Source organism: Crocuta crocuta, unplaced genomic scaffold (genome assembly GCF_008692635.1).
Source record: "Crocuta crocuta isolate KB4526 unplaced genomic scaffold, BGI_CrCroc_1.0 scaffold193, whole genome shotgun sequence".
Taxonomy (NCBI): Eukaryota; Metazoa; Chordata; class Mammalia; order Carnivora; family Hyaenidae; genus Crocuta; species Crocuta crocuta.
In genome coordinates this window covers 2,930,767-2,951,302 of record NW_027529624.1, presented here as the reverse complement: position 1 = coordinate 2,951,302, position 20,536 = coordinate 2,930,767, and the positions used below count along the sequence as shown (strand labels likewise).

Below are 20,536 nucleotides of genomic sequence, written 5' to 3'. Positions count from 1 at the left end.
TTTCATTCACTCATAAAATCTCTAGAAGGAAAAATATGTTTTTCATGCGCGGTTTTGAGTTCCTGGATCTCTATCAAAGTAGACCATTTCAGAAACATCCTTTCACCAAGAAGGGAAATAGATTTTTGCTGCTGGAAGGGAATTTAAAGTTCCATTTGTGCCCAAGAAAATACAAAAGCATTTGCACTTTGGTGCTTGAAAATTTCCAGATGCTTAATGATTTTTTTTTTTGACATAGAAAATGGTATCAAGCAACTCGTATTTAAAGTTACCAGATGAAGGGGCGCCTGGGTGGCTTAGTCGGTTAAACGTCCGACTTTCGCTTGGGTCATGATCTCGCAGTTCGTGGGTTCGAGCCCCGCGTCAGGCTCTGTGCTGACTGCCAGCTCAGAGCCTGGAGCCTGTTTCAGCCTGTGACTCCCTCTCTCTCTGACACTCCTCTGCTCATGCTGTCTCTCTCTCTCTCTCTCCTAAAAATAAATAAAACATTAAAAAATAAAATAAAATAAAGTTACCAGATGAAGGGGTGCCTCTCGGTTAAGCATCCAACTTCGCCTCAGGTCATGATCTTGCAGTCCATTGATTGGTTCAAGCTCCATGTTGGGCTCTGTGCTGGACCCTGCTTTAGATTCTGTGTCTCCCTCTCTCTCTGCCCCTCCCCTACTCACACTGTGTATGTGTGTCTTTCTCAAAAATAAACATTAAAAAAATTAAGTTCCCAGATAAAAATGAAAAATCTAGGACTTATCAAGTAATTAAATTCATAAACACTAGCATTGGGATCCAGAAGAGCAAGCTGTTATTCCCAGGTGCCTGATTTACTGCATGATCTCAGATAGGTCATCAGACTCTCTAAGCTTCTGTGTCCACATATCTAAGATGGAGGTGGGATAATAGTAACATCTACCCCCATTGTTGTGAGTTTTGTAAATGGTAAAAAAAAAAATACAAATGTATTATTTTAGTTGTTGCTCCATTAACAAGTAATAACTTTGCCTTGGCTTATTGTGCTTTTTTACTGTAAGAATGAAGAACGATTTATATAATGGCTTGGTTTTCTCATTTTTTTTCACACTTCTCTAGAACCTTTCTTAGTTAGCCAGAATCTTGTAAGACAGTCAAGATATTTACTGAGGTCCTACTATGTGCCAGGCACTGAGAGAGCATTTCAACCTTAATTTAGATACAGTCGAATATGTATAGACTTTTTGGTCTAACTTTTTTTTTCCTGTCACTTTCCGCTGCTTTGAAAATGTTTCCCTCTTAAAAAAAAAAAAAAATCCCTCTCCTGCCTGCCTTGGCATGGCACATCCATTTACACTTCTTTGTCCACAGCCATGTCAGTGTGCCTGCACATCAGTATGGCCTCAGCATTTGTTAAGATGTAGAAATACTTTTATACCAGTTGGTGAATAGCCATTAACCTCAGCCCCAGAAGTGTTCCCCTCATAGCTTCATCCATCTCTGCCTGCCCCCCCCCAAGACCCCTTGACCAACTATCATCCTACACTGGACAGCAAGGATCAAGGAGGGCCTAGGGCATATGGCAACAGGACCTAACTCCTGCATTCATTCTAACTGAATATAAGATGTTGATATCACTGTGCCTCCCACTTGCTTCTCCTACTCCCTGCATTTCCTCCAACCTTCAGATGACTAGCTGTCTGACTAGAGACCAGCCCCCTACTCAAATCCCTCCCCCTTGGCATTTACTGTCATTGCTCTATGCTTCCCTTGGTGTCTTCTGCACCCTGACCATCCCCAAGCCACCCCTCTGTAGCCCTGCCCCCCAGCACTGCTGCCCCTTTCTATACATTGTCCTATAGAACAACCCAAATCAACTCTATAGGGCTAAAACATCACACTAAGTGCATAAGGCCATAGCGGTGTTAAGATATTGAAATGCCTCAGTTTCTAATAGTAGTCACTGTGACTACTTGTCCCTCATTCTACCCCCAGTACCCCAACCACACTGGCCAGTCCATCCAAGATTTCTCCTGTCCCCATGATCCAGTACCTACCCTCCCTAACCCTGCCCCCAGACTGTGGCCAACATCTGTTTGAATGGGTGCATGTGCTCCACTAGTGTACAAATGCTTTGTTTATCACCTCTGCAAAGAACTGTAATATAATGCAGAGTGAGGTAAGGACTCTTCCTTAATTTAGAATTCATTGATTCATTCTACCAATACTTATCAATCACTCTGTATCTGAGACATTAAGCCAGTCTCTAAGATCTCCCAACCAGATGAGGTCTCTGCCCTCATGGTACTTACATTCTGGTAGGAGAAACAGACAATACATGAGAAAATAAATGTACACACATAGATAAATACATATTTTGACCAAAGATTCAGAAGGAAATGAGACTAATTAACCTAGGGAAGTAGAAATGGCTTCAGAAAGACTGTGTTTAAAATGGACCTTAAGGATGTACAGGGTTTCTTCAGGCATAGGTGAAGAAGAACAGTATAAGCACAGGCTTTAGGCAGGAAACATGGTGGGTGTTTAGGGACCAGAAGTCCAGTTTGTCTGGACAGTGGGGTACACAGAGATAGCTCCTGGGAGATCAGGTGAGAAAAGTAAGCAGGTTGACTAAGCCAGCCTCTTCTCACACCTGAAGGTAGACTTATACACCACAGAACAGAGAGGTCAAGATCCCAGTTCTCAACCTCATGGCCCTCCAGCAAAATACCAACATGAACATTCACTAATCTGAACATAGGTCCTCTTTGTAGGTTGGGCTGCTTGTGCACTAGACAAAATGCCAGCCCAAGGGATGATGGGGGCAGCCCTTGCCCTTCCCCCCAAGCTGGGTACACTGGTATGGGATTTTCCTAAAACATTCTCTGCTGGCCCCTTTGTGCCAGAAGGTGGGTATATCTCCAAAGGGCCTTTTCCCATTCCAAACAGAAGACCAAGATAGGCTAGCAACAACTTTGCTCAGACACTCCTCTTCCTTCCCAGACTGCTCTGTTCCTCTCAAATAAATCCTCTGGAATACCCCTTTGTCGACATCATTCCATTCCCATCTCTATGGCCTTCTCCATAAACCTCACACAACCCCCTTTATCAAACCTCTTGCTTGTCTTGGTCAAGCACCCCACACACACCCCTCTCAATGATCTTTTCCTTCATCCAGACTGCTCCTGAATCCCAGCCCTTTGAATCCTTCCCTGACTCACCTCCTCCCTTTGCATGCCTCCCACACCTTCCTCTTCCTTGACCACCCCCGCAAAGGCTTCCCTGGTTTGTTTCACATTTGTATGCTAACCCAGTGGGTCTCTGTCACCTGTGGGTCTTTGGCACATATGAATGCAGCAATAGTCGCTCACCCAGATTGTAAACTCCCAGAACTAGAAACAAGGCTTATGAATGTATTACTCACTCAGCTGTCATTAAAAGAAACCCATGTCACTGTTACTATTGGTAACCAGTGCTTCATTCATCAAGAAAATGGGCTGGCACTAATTCATTGAGTCCACTAATGAAATAAGTATACATTATATATTTAATATATGCCAAGCAATAGCAATATAACATGAAAAACATGTGGTCTCTCTCCTTGGAGATGTTTATTTAAGATTTTTTGTGTGTGTATCTACTATGTGCCAAGCATTGTACTAGACTCTGGGATAAGCCAAGCATGTGTCAACGAGGAAGTAGAAGTGTAGGGAAGGGAAGGGCCTTGCAGCTGGGCTGCGAGCTTAAACCTCATGGACAAGGGGGAGTCATTAAGGGTCTTCTTGCAAATGAGTGATTACCTCACACCCACTGAAGCCACCTTTCTAAACTACTGACTCTTATTCTAAAACTGTCAAGAATTCCGAATCCTCACCCCATTATGCTTCCCAAGGCATATCGCAGTTGTTACATTTACGGCAAGGCTCTTATGTCACATTGCATTGTATTGTGTTGAGTTATAATCATCTGTGTGTGTGTGTGTGTGTGTGTGTGTGTGTGTGACTCATCCACCAGTCTGTGGGAAGCAGAGGTCGAAGGCATACATAGGTCATCTCTGCATCCTCAGCACCTAGCATATGTTCTGGAGTGTTCAACCAATGATTACTGGATGGATGGATGGATGGATGGATGGATGGATATATGGACAGATGGGTGAGTAGAGTGGGTTCTTAAGAAATCATAGCAAAGCAGGATGGAACTGACCAATGAAAAAGTCAAGAATAATAAAGGAACCATAAATGTTGGTTGATTGCAGATGCATATGAAGGCAGTCGTAGTCCTCTGGGGATGTTTCTTCCTGTGGAATCTCTACATTTCATCCGCCCAGACCATTTATCCTGGAATCAAGGCCAGGGCAACGCAGCGGGCTCTGGACTATGGTGAGTGGGGTGCTTTCAGCCCCCAGGTGGGGTCTGTAAGCCAACCATGGAAGCTCATACCAGACCGTCTCATAACTGAGGCAAGCTCTACTATGGAGTGATCCAGCCCCTAATGCAGACACTGCAGGGATGGCTGGAAGGAAGTGGTGTCTTAGAAACAGTCATGTTCAAGCACCTGAGTGGCTCAGTCAGTTAAGCATCTAACTCTGGATTTCGTCTCAGGTCAAGATCTAATGGATAGTGGCTCCAAGTCCTGCCTCAGGCTTTGTGCTGACAGCATGGAGCCTGCTTAAGATTCTCTCTCTCCCTCTCTCCCTGCACCTCCCCTGCTCATCCGGACACATGCACTTGCTTGCTCTCTCTCACTCTCTCTCTCTCACTCTCAAAATAAATAATTTTTTAAAATAAAATAAAAGGGCACCTGGGTGGCTCAGTCAGTTAAGTGTCCAACTTTGGCTCAGGTCATGATGATGCAGTTTGTGAGTTTGAGCTCCAAAGTGAGCTCTATGCTGACAGCAGAGGGGCTCTCTGCCCCTCCCCTGCTTGTGCTCTTTTGCTTGCTCTCTCTCTCTCTCAAAAATAAATAAACATTTAAAATAAAATAAAATAAAATAAATAAAAAACAATCAGCTTGACGGTAGACCTATCCAAACACAGCCAAGATATTCATTCTCTCCCCTCCCCTGCCTGCACCCCCCCTACATACATACAGTGAACATCTCTGCTCTAAAGGAGGATACATCATAGGACAGAGGGAAGGAGCTATGAGAGTAAAAGTAACACCTCAGAGCTTCAGAAAGGTCTTGATTCCAAAAGGAACCTAGAGTCCCCTAAAACTGTGCCAAATGTAATGTAGATGATGATCTTGCATTTTCTTGAGAGAAGCTCCATGCATTCATTAGATGTATAAAGGGGCCTGAGATGCTGAAAGATTAAGAAAACCCCTCTAGAAGTGTTTATAAATGTTGGGCAGAGCTGGGGCGAGAGCAGATTGTGTACAGGAGAGGGACTACAAAGTCAAGGTGTGCAGGCCTACTTTTCTCCTATAAATTTTGGCCTGAGGTTAACTGAATCCAGGCAGCAGATCACCCTATCCCTTCTTAACTAAAGCACTGCTAGTCTCACTGAGAAATACCAAAGTGTAACCAGGAAAATCCTCCCCTGCTACACCAGAAAAAAAGTACAAGGAGGATGTGGGTGCCTGGGTGGCTCAACTGGTTGAGCATCTGACTCCTGATCTTAGCTTGGGTCTTAATCTCCAGGTTGTAAGTTCAAGGCCTGTGCTGGGCCCTGCATGCTGAGCATGAAGCATATTAAAAAAAAAAAATACAAGTATGGAAGAAAGGAAGGGAGAGATGGAGGAAGGAAAGATTGAGGCAAATCCTTGTCCTTCCTTCCCCCAGTACCTCATCTGGCACAGGGAATCTTAATTAATCCATCTTGCATGATTCTTATATGAGCTGGCTATAATGAAAAAATACATACCAGGAGGCGCCTGGGTGGCTCAGTCGTTTGAGCAGCCGACTTCAGCTCAGGTCATGATCTCACAGTTGTGGGTTCGAGGCCCGCGTTGGCCTCTGTGCTGACAGCTCAGAGCCTGGAGCCTGCTTCGGATTCTGTGTGTGTGTCTCTCTCTGCCCCTTCCTCACTCATGCTCTGTCTCTCAATAAATAAATAAATGTAAACAAATTTTTTAAAAAAAGAAAAGAAAAATACATACCAGGTACACCTGTGTGTATCCTCATGTATATATGTATGTATATGTATATCTTGTTACTATCTTAACATATTAATATGCACAGAAATAGGTATCTTGAAACAGTATTAAAGTTGTGAAAAACATCTTATTCCACCCTCAAGATCAGAGCAATTAAGAGAACAGAATTAGGGGTGCTTGGGTGGCTCAGTCAGTTAAGCATCTGACTTTGGCTCAGGTCATGATCTCACCACTCATAGGTTCAAGCCCCGCGTTGGCCTCTGTGCTGACAGCTCAGAGCCTGGAGCCTGTCTTCAGATTCTGTGTCCCCTCTCTCTCTGCCCCTCCCCCACTCACACTCTATCTCTCTCTCTCAAAAATGAATAAATGTTAAAAAAAATTAGAAGAACAGAACTCGTCAGTCCACATGTGTGTGAATCTCATTCAGTTCTGCCCCTTTCCTCAACACATAGCCTTGGGCCAGTGGGTTTTATCCTCTGGAAAACAGGATGGGGGAATGATAACAATGGTGCCCCCGTATAGTGACATGAGGACCATGTGGGATCATCTGGGGAAATACGGCATAGACTCAGGAAGGACAGGCTCTAAAGTCAGAACCACTTCTAGAGACTCTATCATAGCCAGGCTCTTTGATATGTGCGTTATGGGCTCTAGGTTGATTTAATTCCAACAGCAACCCTATAAAGAAGGGATAGTCATTTTACAGAGGAGGAATCTGAGCCTCAGAGGGTCTGAAATAATTTTCCAAGTCACACACCAGTAAGGGGGCGAGGCAAGATCAGATCTCAGGTCTGCTCTGCCTGATTTCAAAACCTATGCTTTGCTCTCCTCTTCCTATTCCTCCTAGCCATCGATGATGACACTCAGTAGCTGTGAGCTCTTGGGCAAGCTAGTGAACCTCTCTGAGCCGTACCTGCCTCCTATGTGAAATAGGGATCATGACACCTATGTCACTGGGCTGCTATAAGGATCAAAAGAGAGAATATGTGTAGAGTATAGACAGTCCTGGCACATATAAACACACAAACTAGCTATTCTTATTAATTCATCAAATATTTATGTTGTCACATTATGTGATGTACCTATTATCGGTAGTACCTTCAAGGTATTTGTTAAAATAACAATAATAGTTCCAACCCATGGGGCTATTGTGGGAAACACATAAATTGACATAAAGGTTGGAAGAGAGTCTGGCAATAGCATATGCCTGACAAATATCAATTACTGTTATTTTCACACGGGTGAACAGACCCTTCCACAGTTACTAATGTTCCTATGTTACATATGAGGAAAGCAAGGGACAGCAAGATTTTGTAAATTGCATAGTCCTGCAATGCTAGTGACAATATTAGGACTCGAAACTAAGCTGTCTGCTGGTACTTTCTGTTCCATCTTTATATCTTTTACACTCTATCCCTACAACCCTATATTACAGTATGATTCATGGTATTACAGAGGATAAAATCTGTTCTTCATTGTCCCCAGAAGGATAGCCTAAGTGAAAATGAGCTTAAGCTGCAAAATAAGGGTTAAGGGCAAACTTCCTCCTTAAGAAGGTTAAAATGAAAAGCCCATTCTTCATTTACTATGTAAGTTACTTTTCTTGAGCTCTTTATGTGGAAAAGGGCTCTTTCTCTCCATGATCTCAGAAAAATATGTCCTGGGGTACTATCACGTAAAGACGGGTTTATTCCTAAATTGCACATAAGCAGGGCTTACTAAACTTTTAGGGGTCCTGGGATCTTTGAGAATCTGAAGCAAATGTGGACTCTCTCCCATGAAATATGAGATACAAATGGATACGTATGCATACAACCTATTCATGGACTTCTACTAGAATTTTAGGAAGGTTAAAAGCTCCCAACAGCCCATGCATCTCAGGCCAAAATTTGTTGAGCTTAAAGAATCTAGGGGAAAAGAGAGAGTGTGGAATGACTTTCTAACAAGGCATGGAGTCTAGAGCCAAATTGCCCAGATTTCACTATTGGGCTTTCAGTTCTTTGCTGTGTGAATTAGGTGAGAATTCATCTCTTTGAGGTTCAGTTTGTTCATCTGTAAAATGTGGATAATGATAATAGTTTGTACTTTCCTCCATCACACTGCCCTGTAGTAACTGCCCTTTACCTTAGCTGCATAATGAGAATTTCTCATACTGTTAGCTCTGGGGTCCTGGGGTCTTCGTTAGCCTCTTTGAGGACCAGTGTTTTCACCTGTAAAGCAGGGACAATAACACCCACTTTGTAGGGTTGTTGTTTTCTAAGTTTCTAAGAGCACATACTCTGTAAACTTCTTGCGTATGTTTAATGACATTATGCCCTTATCTCTGTCATTATCAGTAAGAGCTCTCTTTGGTTCCTTCATAGGCGTTCAAGCTGGGATGGAGATGATTGAGCAAATGGTTAAGGAAAAAGACATCCCAGACTTAAAAGGTTCTGAATCTCTGGAATTTCTGAAGGTTGATTATGTGAACTATAATTTTTCCAAGTAAGTGAAAAAGAAGAGCATTTTTAGCGGTGAAATTAATCTTTAAAACCTCAGGGTTGTAGATATGCCACCATGTCTTCTGATGTAACACCAGGACCTGAACAGTAAAAGTTAAACCAACTTTGGTAAGAGGCTTATCAGACGAATGACCCAAGAAAGAGGGGTCATGAAGCTGACAAAGATTGTGGTATTTGGGTCAGAACACCCAGTTCCACATCATATCCCTGCTGCACACTAGTTTTGTGTGTGCCTGGAGAATATGCTGAGTCCCATGTCTTTTCCTCTTTCCTAAAATAAGAACTCCTTGCCCCTTGAATTTCTAAGCGAAATTCTTGTCCATCCCATTGCTGACCCCCCCCACCCCGCTTTAAACCTAGATGTAGAATTCAACCACAGTCTCAAAGACAAATCTATTCTCATCAAGCCTTTCCTTATTTTAATCAAGTTTAGTTAAGATTTCAGAGGTCATAGAAACAGGACACAAGCTCAAAAAGAAAGAGTAGAGGAATCCTTTGGAAGCCCCACGATTTCATCAGAACCCTGGCTTCTTGTATTTCTCTGCCCCACCATCTTAGTTCTGGCTTCTGTCCTCAAAATGGTCTCATGGTCCAGTATGGCCCCTGCAGCTCAGCCATCAAATCCATCTGTCAGACCCGAGAAGGAGCAAGATGCAAGGCTGAACGGGCTCTTGTAAGCTGGGTTAGTCTCTTCACTGAGTTTTTTTTTCTGAAGCCCCGCTCTAATAATAGTCTGCCTATACAGCAATAGGACTTATGGTCATACTTATTAGCAAGGGAGACTGGAAAATTCGCTTTCCAACCAGACATAGTTGACATCCTGAACAAATTCAAGGATATTTAGGAAAGAAGAAGGGGAAATAGATGTTTCAGACAGCAACCGGCAAGCTCTGCCGTAGTTGCCAACAAAAGCCACAAAGACGGTGTCTTTGTCCATCTGGAGCTCAATCTTAAAGGTAAAGCAGAGAGTCAAGATTTTATAGGAATTATCTGTGATTCACAATTTGCCCCAAGGCTTTATCAATCCACTGATAATTCCCTGATGGCTCCAACCCTGTGGAGAAATAATTTCCCTCCTATCAAGGATGATATCCTATAAAATCATGAGTCTTTTGAGGTGTGGGGTAGGGAGAAGAATGATAATCTAGTTAAAGCTCCTGGGAAATGCTCTAGTTGTTAATAAAGGCAGCCATTCAACAACTATTTATTGAACACCCACTAGGTACCAAGGCTTTGTTTTAGTCACTGGGGATATTATAATGAATGACACAGAATATCTCCTGCCTTTAATGTCCAATAAGAGAAATTGACATATTTACAGAATGAATTATTTAATTATGTGATGATAATGCCACAGCAGAAAAATTCAGGGTGAATCATATATTATGAAGTGTGGTGAAGGTGAGGAAACAGTATCCTCATGCATTGCTAATGGGAGTAGATGAACTGGTACAGCACTTTTAGATCTATGCTCCCCACACAGGAGCCACTAGCCACGTGTAACGACTGAGCACTTGAAATGTGACAAGTACAATAAAGGCACTGAATTTTTACTTACTTTCAATCAAGTTTAATTTAAAACTTGGTGCTCAGTTCAGTTATTAAAAAGCTTTTACGTATGTGTGAGACAATTTGAGTATGTAAGCTTACTGTATCAGTTGAAAATTTTATCCAATCAAATATAGGTCAAGTATTTTTGATGAAATTCAATGTTCACCTTGAGTCATATTATGGTGTAAAATGAACACCATATTTTGAAGAGTTATTTTTTTTATTTTTGTTAGATTTATTTAGACCTGCTATAATTTTAGTTGTAACTATATATATATATGTAACTAGGTATATATATATAGTTGTAACTATATATATTATATGTTTTTTTATCATTTATTGTCAAATTGGTTTCCATATAACACCCAGTGCTCATCCCCACAAGTGCCCTTCTCCATGCCCATCCCCCCCCTTTCCCCCACATCCATCAGTCCTCAGTTTGTTCTCAGCATTCAAGAGTCTCTCATGGTTTGCCTCTCTCGCTCTCCCCCACCATTTCCCCCCTTCTTCTCCCCCATGGTCCTCCGTTAAGTTCCTCCTAATCCTCCTATACGTGCAAACATATGATATTTGTCCTTCTCTGCCTGACTTATTTCGCTCAGCATAACACCCTCAAGGTCCATCCATGTTGCTACACATGGCCAGATTTCATTTTTTCTCATTGCCATGTAGTATTCCATTGTATAGAAAAAGGTAAAGTAAAATATCCAATCAGTAATTTTTATATTGACTATGTGTTGAAATGATACCATATTAGATTTTACTGAATTAAGTAAAAAATTTTAATAAAATCACTCTTACCTGTTTCTTTTCCCTTTTTTAAATGTGATTACTAGAAATTTTTAAATTACATATGTGGCTTACATTCAATTTCTGTTGGACAGTTCTATTTTAAATGGTAATTTACAAGGACCTTTTTTTAATGCATGCCCTTTGACCTACTAATCCCACTTCTCCGCATCCTTGCTAGAAAGACACGCACGTAAACAGCATGTAAGAATGTTCTGTGTGACATTGTTTATAACACAGAAATACTGGAAATAACCTAGGTGACCACCAACAAAGAAATGATTTTTTTCATGATACATCCATTGTTTGAATATAAAGAATGGGCTAAACCTATATGTACCAAACTGAAAGTATTTCCAAGATCTGTTAAATGAATCTCTACCATCCTCTTCCCACAGTGGGACTCAGGGTATGAGACAAAGAACAGGTAGGAAAGGATGCAAAATAGAAGAAACAGTAAATAGGCATTTGTTATCAGCTATCACATTTATGTTTTACATTTTTCCTAACCTTGGTTCATAACAATGCCTTTCTCCTGTGCCACAGTTAAACATAGGTGATCTCATTTTGCCCTCCCAGCCTGCCCATAAGTAACCCTTCCTCTCAGTGATTGCCTGAAAGAGGTTAAGTGCCTTACCTAAGTTTGCACAGCTAGCACAAAACTCGTCTCCAAGTTGAGTGCCCCTTGCACAATACATGAGGTAGCCTAGCCTCGTGGTTAAAAACCAGTCTGAAAACAGATCGTGAAGGGCTCCCTGTCTGGTTCTACAACCCACATATGACTTCAAGTTCCTTATCTTCTCATCTCTGGATTGCAGATTGCAAAAACAGCCACAGCATCATGGGATTATCGTGAGGATTAAAATGACCTAATGCATGCAAAGTGCTTACCCTGGTGCCTAGCGTGGAGTAATCACTCAATATACGAGCCTCTACCTATATAGATGACACACAGCCCATTGCCTCTTACTTACGTGTTTGACAGCTCAGAGAATCCTAGGGGAAGTTAATATATTAAAATAGGTTTCTCAACTAGGGAAGATACTGTCCACATAGAGAGCATCTGGGAATAGGAGAAAGGCCCCCTCGTGATTGTCCAATGATGGGGGAGAGGCACTACTGGCATGTAGCTGGCACACACCTGCAATGTGTATAAAGTCTTCTACAAAAAGTAAGTGACCCATCCAAAATACTAATATCCCCACTCCATTGAGAAACACTGGAAGGGCTGAAGGAAAAAATAATGATGGCGACATTGTATTCTCTTTAATGAAACTAAAGAAATCTACTATTTTCACATTTGTTTCTAAACTTGCTCACTTCCCCCTCGACTAGAAGCAAGGGGCTTCCTGGCAAGGACTAAGGGGGAATCAGAGGGCAATGCCCAGAGGCAACACTGCGGACCTGAGGTTCCTTCATCTACAGGAATCGTGGGTTCCACAAACCTCCTTTCTGATTTTTGCCTAATTTAGAGAAGTGCTAGAAGATGTGCACTGACCTCTCTGCTTCTCGTTCTACAGCATAAAAATCAATGCCTTTTCATTTCCAAATACTTCATTAGCCTTTGTGCCTGGGGTGGGAATCAAGGCACTGACTAACCACGGGACTGCCAACATCAGCACTGCCTGGGAAATCAAGTCTCCCCTCTTGTGAGTATCCCACTGAAAAAAAGTCTGCCACTGTTCTGGGAAGAAATGGAATAAAAACTGGAAGTACATAAATCTGGTGATGTTTTTGACATTAGGCTTATTTCCCTTAGCCGTTAACAGTCTTTCTCAAGAGCATTTTTTTTTTTCAGGAGAAATTTAAATCAGGATATCTCTGTTGGGGGCTGGGGATGGGAGGTGGTGGGAGGCCTGAAAAGCATCCATCCCTTAAAGGCAGAGCAAAATGTCATTTAAGATTTCCTAAGAGCTAGTCTTGCTTAGACCTTCAGCAAGTCACTGTAGGATCTTGGTCCATTCAACACATGTCCGCATCCACAGAGGCAACTGATTGGTAGATGGGACCTCCCTACCTCACAAACAAGAGGCTAAGAGGATAATAGTCAGCTCGAGCCCAAATCTCTCCCTACCAAAAGGCCTTTGCACCCTCCTAGAGAAAGGAGGTATCAAATTCAAGGAATGCTTGCAGACCACCTACATGCAAGCCACTGTCCTGGGTGTAATGTTTAGGTCTGCCTTGGTTGGTGCCCTAGAATGGCACATTCACTCATCCACTTCGTCACTCAACAACCATTTACTGAGTGCCTACCAACTACTATTTATCTCCATTTCAAGAACTCCAGTCCTGTAGACTGTAGAGAAATGATATATTCTCACATAAGTAACATGGATTCAGGGGTTCATTCATTTCTTCACTGACTCATCAGCCACATGTTAAGTGCTTATTCTATGTGCTTATCCTGGGGACAAGGAAATGAATAATACACACTCCAGTCCCTCAGAGAGTTCACAGATGACATCTGTCACATCCCCATCTGTGCCTGTCCTAAGTAAGGCTGTCCCGTGTTCTCTCTCCAAGCATGGTATACAAATAGTGCTTAATAAGCACTTAGCCACTGTGGGCACCAGAGCACTCAGGAAGAAAGATCTAAGCTAAAGCTGTCACCATTCACATATGCATTGCTTCATTTGTTCAGTAAATCCATTCAGCACCTACTCTGCTTCTACCCATTATTGGTGCCAGGAATCCAGAGGTGACAAAGTCCTCCAGGAGCTTAGAGGCTGTGAGTAGTCAGAGAAATGATCCCTCTCTCTCCTGCCCAGGCCTGGGTAACCTTGCACTTTTTCTCTCGACAGCCAAGACACAGGAGGAGCCAATCTGTTTCTCTCTGGGGTCTACTTCACCGGTATCGTTGTCCTGACCCGAAATGACTTTGGTCACCCAATCCTGAAGCTCCAAGACTGCTATGCCCAAGTGAACCATGCCCACGTCTCCTTTTCCGGAGAACTCAGGTGAGTGATAGCACCGTGGTGGGCGGTTGCTAGTCTGGGGCTGGATTCTCCAGCAGTACCAGAAGAGGTTTATAACTGGCAGATAAGGTTCCTGAATAAGCCCATATTTTCTTTTTTCCCCAGTATCCTGTACAACTCCTTTGCTGAGCCCATGGAGAAACCCATTTTAAAGAACTTAAATGAAATGGTAAGTCTTTAGAGGTAACACAGACACAGTAAAATGCTCAGCAGCAGTTCTGCCATGCTTTACTTACTTGTTAGTCAATAAACTTTTATTGAGCACCTACTGTATGCTAGGCATCATCCAAGGCACTTTCACACACATTGTCCTCTGCGACTTAAGTTTCACAAATGCCCACCATGAGCCAAACACTGCAATAAGTGCTGGGGATGCAGAGACAAATAAAACAGCATTCCCACCTTCAAGCACTCACCACAGGATAGGCCAACACTCAGGAAGCGTTCATTTATTGTGCACCTACTGCATGCCTACCACTAGGCTACAGGCTGTTGGGGATGTAAGAAAGGAATGCACTTAGCATCTTTTCAGGAAAACCCAACTCAGTCTTGTAGAAAAATAACTATGAGTATTTGAATTTAATACAGAATTACATGATCATTAGATTGAACTGAAGGGGTTCAGAGAAATGGAAAGAGTAAATCAAAGGGGCCTGAAAGCTCCCTGGGGGATATTCTTTAGAAGAAGGAGGACTTGTACTGGGCCTTCAAGTAGAAGTACAATTGATAGGTAAGGAGTGGGGGAGAAGAATGGTTGTTTCCAGAAACAGTGTAAGCGACAAGGAGGTGCTTAATGACCATCAGTGAGGAAATCAGCACGCAAACACATTCAGCAGCTTGTCCAAGGAAGTTACCCAGCTGGTCAGGGGACTCCCAAGTTTCACGGTCTTTCTCCATGCTCACCTGACGGGTGCTGAGTGCCAATGCATGTGTGTGTTAGAGAGTGACGGGGAAGTGCTGTCACGTTCACAGGCCCCACACTCACCATCGTTTCTCTGTTTGAAACAAGGCATGATTCTTTGGCCTCTGACAGGAAGCAACTAGTTAAGTTGGCCTGGACTTTACACATGAGACCACGGATGCTTTGCTTCTAGTATTCCCTCTGTGCCTCGGGAATATAGAAAAGAATGCTCAGACCACAACTATCTAGATTTCCCATCCTAGTAATGTAACTCCTGGCAACTCGTGGAGGCTCTAAGCTTTGGCTTTCCCATCTGTGAACAGGCAACAGTGGCACCCACCTCTCTGTGTCATCGTGAGGCAATGGGGTTAAAACGCAACAGCTGACAGTTACTGAATGCTTGCTATGTGCTGGGCAATTTTACATGGATTACCTCAATTTCTACTCACAGCAACATGATCAAGTGGGTGCAATTATCATCCCCATGTTTCAGATGAGGAGTCTGAGGACAGAGTGCAAACCACTTTGCCAAGGGCACCAGGTCCAGGCGGCCAGGCTCCCAAGCCTCTGCTCGTAACCACCATTGCTGAGAGCTGGGCACATGCCTGGCACACGGCAGCCCATCCAACTCTTTCTCCTTTGTAAAGATGAGCTTGAGTCTGATGCAGGACTGATTTTCTAACTGATTTTCTAATTTTTGAGTGGGCTCTCAAGCCAGTCAAATGGGAAAGTGGAGGCCCCGTCTGTAGCCTCCCCCATCAGAGCATGGCACGTCAGGACAGGCAGGCGTTCCGGCAGCAGGTTCCTCAGGTGTGACCACACTAGCAGGCCTTGGGCACATGTCCTGTCACGCCTCAGAGAGAAAAGCCGAGGGCTCATTCTTTTATGGAGTTAACTGGGTGTCGTCCTGGCTGCTCTGAAGTCTAGCCAGCATTCACTGACATGCCAGCCATACATACGTAACGTGAGGCCCATGGGCATCGACTAATTTCAGGGAAAGTCCTGGCAACCAAAGGGAGAATGTCTTCTAACCAGAAGGTCTTTGTTTGCAGGGTCTCAGCCATAAATAGAGGTTTCAAGTGCAATATGATAACCTGCCATTGTTTTATTCCTTTTGTGGCCAGCTCTGTCCCATTATCATGAATGAGGTGGAAGCCCTGAATGCCAACCTCAGCACAATAGAGGGTGAGTCCTAGAGCTGCCTCTCTGGGATGGGTCTCTTCCCACCTTCACACTCTGGTGCTCTCCAGGTCTGCATTTCAGTGCCAGGTCCCCCAGCTCTTCTGCCTGCTTTATGCTCTGCAAACTCGAGCCACCAGAAGGCTGTGTGTAGGGCCTGCTCTTTTTTTATATTTTTTTTAAGTTTTATTTATTTTTGAGAGAGAAAGACAGAGTGCAAGGGAGGGACGGGGAGAGGGAGGTGGAGACACAGAATCTGAAGCAGGCTCCAGGCTCTGAGCTGTCCACACAGGGCCTGACGCAAGGCTTGAATTCAGGAACCGCAAGATCATAACCTGAGCTGAAGTCTGATGCTCAACTGACTGAGCCACACATCAAGCTGTGTGCTAACAGCTCAGATTCTGTGTCTCCCTCTCTCTCTGTCTCTCTCTCTGCCCCTCCCTGGCTTTCACTGGCTCTCTCTCAAAAATAAACATCAAAAAAAATTTTTTAATTAAAAAAAAGAAGTATATATGCATTGTGTTCATGGGGGCATGTATATGTGTGTATATAAAAGGCTCTACTTGGGGTACCTGGGTGGCTCAGTTGGTTGAGTGTCTGACTCTTGATATTGGCTCAGGTCATGATCTCACTGTACTAGACTCTGCACTGACACTGTGGAGCCTGCTTGGGATTCTCTCTCCCTCTCTCTCTGCCCCTCCCTTGCTTGCTCACTCTCTCTCAAAATAAATAAGTAAACTTTTTAAAAATGGCTATACAACAACATTTTACTGATGTTTCCTTCAGTGTAATGTGATTAAGAAGGGTTTTTACTTTCTTCTTTTGACTTACCTACTTATCCTGGGTTTTGAAAAGTGAGCATGTGTTACTTATAAAATAAGGCTAATTATTATCTTAAATAACAGAGAATTAAAATTACATTGTTCCAGATAGATAATAATTATTTGCTCTATTATGCCTTTAATGTACATTTTTTGTGTGTTTGTTATTTAGTTTTAACCAAGATAGACAACTATACTCTGCTGGATTATTCCCTAATCAGTTCTCCAGAAATTACTGAGAATCACATCGACCTGAATTTGAAGGTAACTTTTTTCCTTTTATAAAATTTATTTTTATTTATTTATTTTAAATGGGCAAAAAACGGTACCTCACTTTATTTTTTTATTTTTTTAATAGTTTATTGTCAAGTTGGTTTCCATATAACATCCAGTGCTCATCCCCACAAGTGCCCTCTATCATCGTCAGAATTCTCTTCCTGGCTCTCAAGAGCCATATTTGAAGAACAAATATTATGTGCAAAAGGAAATGTAATTACATACCCGTCAAATAATTTAATTTCCTTTCAAGCAATTCCCTCATGCTTAGGCTCTTTCAAAAGAGTCTTCAACATTTTCTTGGTTGGATTGCCCAACACATGTCTGCCTTCTTCAAGGAAAGTTATCATGATGCCTTTGTCTCTGGGAACAGGTCTGATGCTAAGGGCAGGAGGTACAGTGTCTCTGCATGTGTCAGAACTTAATACATCAGTAGACGGTACATATTGATACTCCTATTCCTGTCCCATTAGTTTAACTGAGGGATGTTGACCTCGGTCAGGCCCGTTCGCACATAAAAATGGTGTTTGCTGATTCTGGAAAAGAGATTGTCTTTATTTTTAGTTTTGCCCCCCAAAGTTAATATCATTGTTTCGGTAAGTGCATATTAACATATTTCAATCACTTAAAGTCANAAGGGCAGGAGGTACAGTGTCTCTGCATGTGTCAGAACTTAATACATCAGTAGACGGTACATATTGATACTCCTATTCCTGTCCCATTAGTTTAACTGAGGGATGTTGACCTCGGTCAGGCCCGTTCGCACATAAAAATGGTGTTTGCTGATTCTGGAAAAGAGATTGTCTTTATTTTTAGTTTTGCCCCCCAAAGTTAATATCATTGTTTCGGTATTAACATATTTCAATCACTTAGAGTCGTTCAAATCAGTTAAATGTTACTCAAGACATCATTTTGTGGTAACACCCTATAGCTAATGAGGGCAGCATTAGGAATGCCACAAACACACTTAATCCATTGAGAATTCTGGGTCCTTTTGAGTCTTTCTGTGGCATCTGCTCACTAGGCACAGAGTTTGAAGGTCAAGGGTTTGGTGTCTCTACATGGCACCTCAGGAACTATGTGGAGCTGTGCGTCCAGTTAAATGCACCTGCCTTCCTTTGTCGGAGAGAAGATCACATCCCAGGGTGGACAGACAGGTCCATATCTACTCAAGAAGTCATCAGAGCTGTGAAACTAAAGTCGCTGGTCAAGCAGTCAGAAGGCCTTGTCTTTCAGTCCCTAACAGAGTTTCTGGTATTTTCCTGATTCTGACATGAGTGGATCCACTGTCTTTAGTGCTGTATGTCCGAGTCTTCACCTCATACACTGATCTTTCTCTCTGTTTTCCCACAGGGCGTAGTCTACCCGCTGGAAGACCTCACTGACCCCCCCTTCTCGCCAGTTCCTTTTGTGCTGCCAGAACGTAGTGACTCTATGTTGTATGTTGGAATCTCCGAGTTTTTCTTTAAATCTGCATCCTTTGCTTACTTTACAGCTGGAGCCTTCAACGTCACTCTCTCCACAAAAGAGGTGAGGAGAGTAAATGGGTAGTGACAATCAGCACCAGCATTTACTCTTATTATAAGTAGCCCATTACAGGAATTTTAAGTCATAATTTCTATTTCCCAGGCCTCTTTAGACCCCCAATCCTACCAGGACATGAATGAAGTAATTGTGAATTGAATGTTGTTATTAGCTGAGAAGTTGTTGGGTTTCCAGTTCTGCTATTTTCAGTTTTGTGTGAAACCAGAACACTGTTCTAGATTGATCTTAAATAATGCCAGGACTCCCCTCACCACTTATGACCTGTGACTTCAGGCATCTTAAATTTATTTAACGTCTCTATGCCAAAGTGTCATCATTTCGAAAGTGGAGATAAAAATAACTCCATTCTCCCAAGGTTGATGTGGACATTAGGGAGGTTTAAAGATATGTAAAACATTCAGAGCAATGCCTCACACAGAGTAAATGTTACAGAACACTATAAAGTGTTGCTTATTATCTTTTTTTATTATTATGGCTTGTGTTATGCCAACGCAAAGAGGAGAACTTGGTGGTAATTGCAACTGACTTATCTATAATGACTGGTAATAGTACACATACTCATGGATCCTCTTTGCCATGCCCCTCCCTTTTATGATGAGAATATTCTCTCCAGTTGACCCACAACTTTTATCAAGCATCCCCTACTAATCTTTTCATTCCATGGGTCCTAATTATAGAAGTGGTTATAAAACTTGTGTTCAAAACACTAGGTGTGACCACACCAGCTACCATAGAGTGCCAAGAATCAGAAAGGTCTAGCTTCAGATTTGAAAACCATTCATCTGTGAAGATAAATTACTTAAGCATCCTTTGTCTCAGTAATCTCTGAAAAGGTGGGCAATAATACAAGACTTATTGTTAACCACTGTAGAATGTTTACACATGAGTCATATGTGTATGACATGCACAGTGTTGTCAAGGTTAAAAGACACTTTCTCAAAAGGAAAGTACTTCCTATGTGACCTTGGGCAAGTTACTTTATTTCTCTGGGCCTCAGATTTCCTGTGGCCTCAGAATGAAATGATAGAGCTACCTTTAAACACTAATCATTTGTTGGTATAACAACTTCATGATTCATAAAAATATAAAGAAAACTAGATTTTCCCTGAAAAGAGAACCCAGGTAAAACTATTACAGTGATACGATGGTCTTTATTTTCCAGATTTCCAACCATTTGGTTCAAAACTCTCAAGGTGTTGGCAATGTGCTCTCCCGGGTGAGTGCTGGGGATTCAACCCTTTGATAATTCTGGAAGATTCATGGTTTCTTTCTATTCCTTTTTGGTCCAAACCTGAGTCCATTTTTCCATTCTGAAGAGGTTTTCTTTTCTTTTATTAAAATATCCACAAATATTTATGAAACAAGTTACTATTAAAGGTATTATACGTTTATAAGATAAACCAACTGTCCCTTCGATAAGTTTCCAACACACATTTGAAGTGATTTGCTTAAATGGGAAATGAGGGAATAGTGCCCATGTTTGTACCTTTAGTGAAGCAGCTATTAATCTCATGCCTTTGTAGCACCTGCATGTTGGAAATAGTATACTAAAAGTCTCAGGTGTGCTCTTCAGGACAGAGAGAGGCTCATACAGCATCCTGGCTTTAGAGTTAGGATCTTGAGTCAGACAGACCCTAGATTCAAATCCCAGTTCTTCAACTTATTCACCTGGAAGTTAAAGAAATTATTTAACCAAAGAAGACTCACTGTCTTCAGCTATGAAACAGGGATTCTGAAAGAACCTGCCCACAGGGACTTTGTGAAGATTAAGTCAGATAATTTTGATATGTTCAGTGAATGTCAGCTGCTGGTATTATTTGTTTTGTGTATGGTGGTGTTACAATTATTGAAGAACTTTGTTTCTCTTCTAACTGCATGATGTAAGATTTAGTCACCCCAGGGCACCTCGAATTGGTGATTTCCCCTCATCAACTCAAG

At 42.3% G+C, this 20,536-nt stretch overlaps 1 protein-coding gene across 1 annotated transcript in view; it reads left to right on the top strand.

Annotated features, from left to right (window-relative positions):
- The first annotated feature begins 4,219 nt into the window (after window positions 1-4,219).
- Window positions 4,220-20,536, top strand: part of BPIFC (BPI fold containing family C) — a 31,906-nt gene continuing 15,589 nt past the window's right edge. The window contains exons 1-9 of the mRNA XM_077761942.1: window positions 4,220-4,343; window positions 8,424-8,544; window positions 12,422-12,550; window positions 13,703-13,858; window positions 13,982-14,045; window positions 15,902-15,962; window positions 16,950-17,041; window positions 18,407-18,583; window positions 19,761-19,814. Coding sequence (XP_077618068.1) covers window positions 4,220-4,343; window positions 8,424-8,544; window positions 12,422-12,550; window positions 13,703-13,858; window positions 13,982-14,045; window positions 15,902-15,962; window positions 16,950-17,041; window positions 18,407-18,583; window positions 19,761-19,814 — 978 coding nt within the window. The remainder of the gene's footprint in view (window positions 4,344-8,423; window positions 8,545-12,421; window positions 12,551-13,702; window positions 13,859-13,981; window positions 14,046-15,901; window positions 15,963-16,949; window positions 17,042-18,406; window positions 18,584-19,760; window positions 19,815-20,536) is intronic.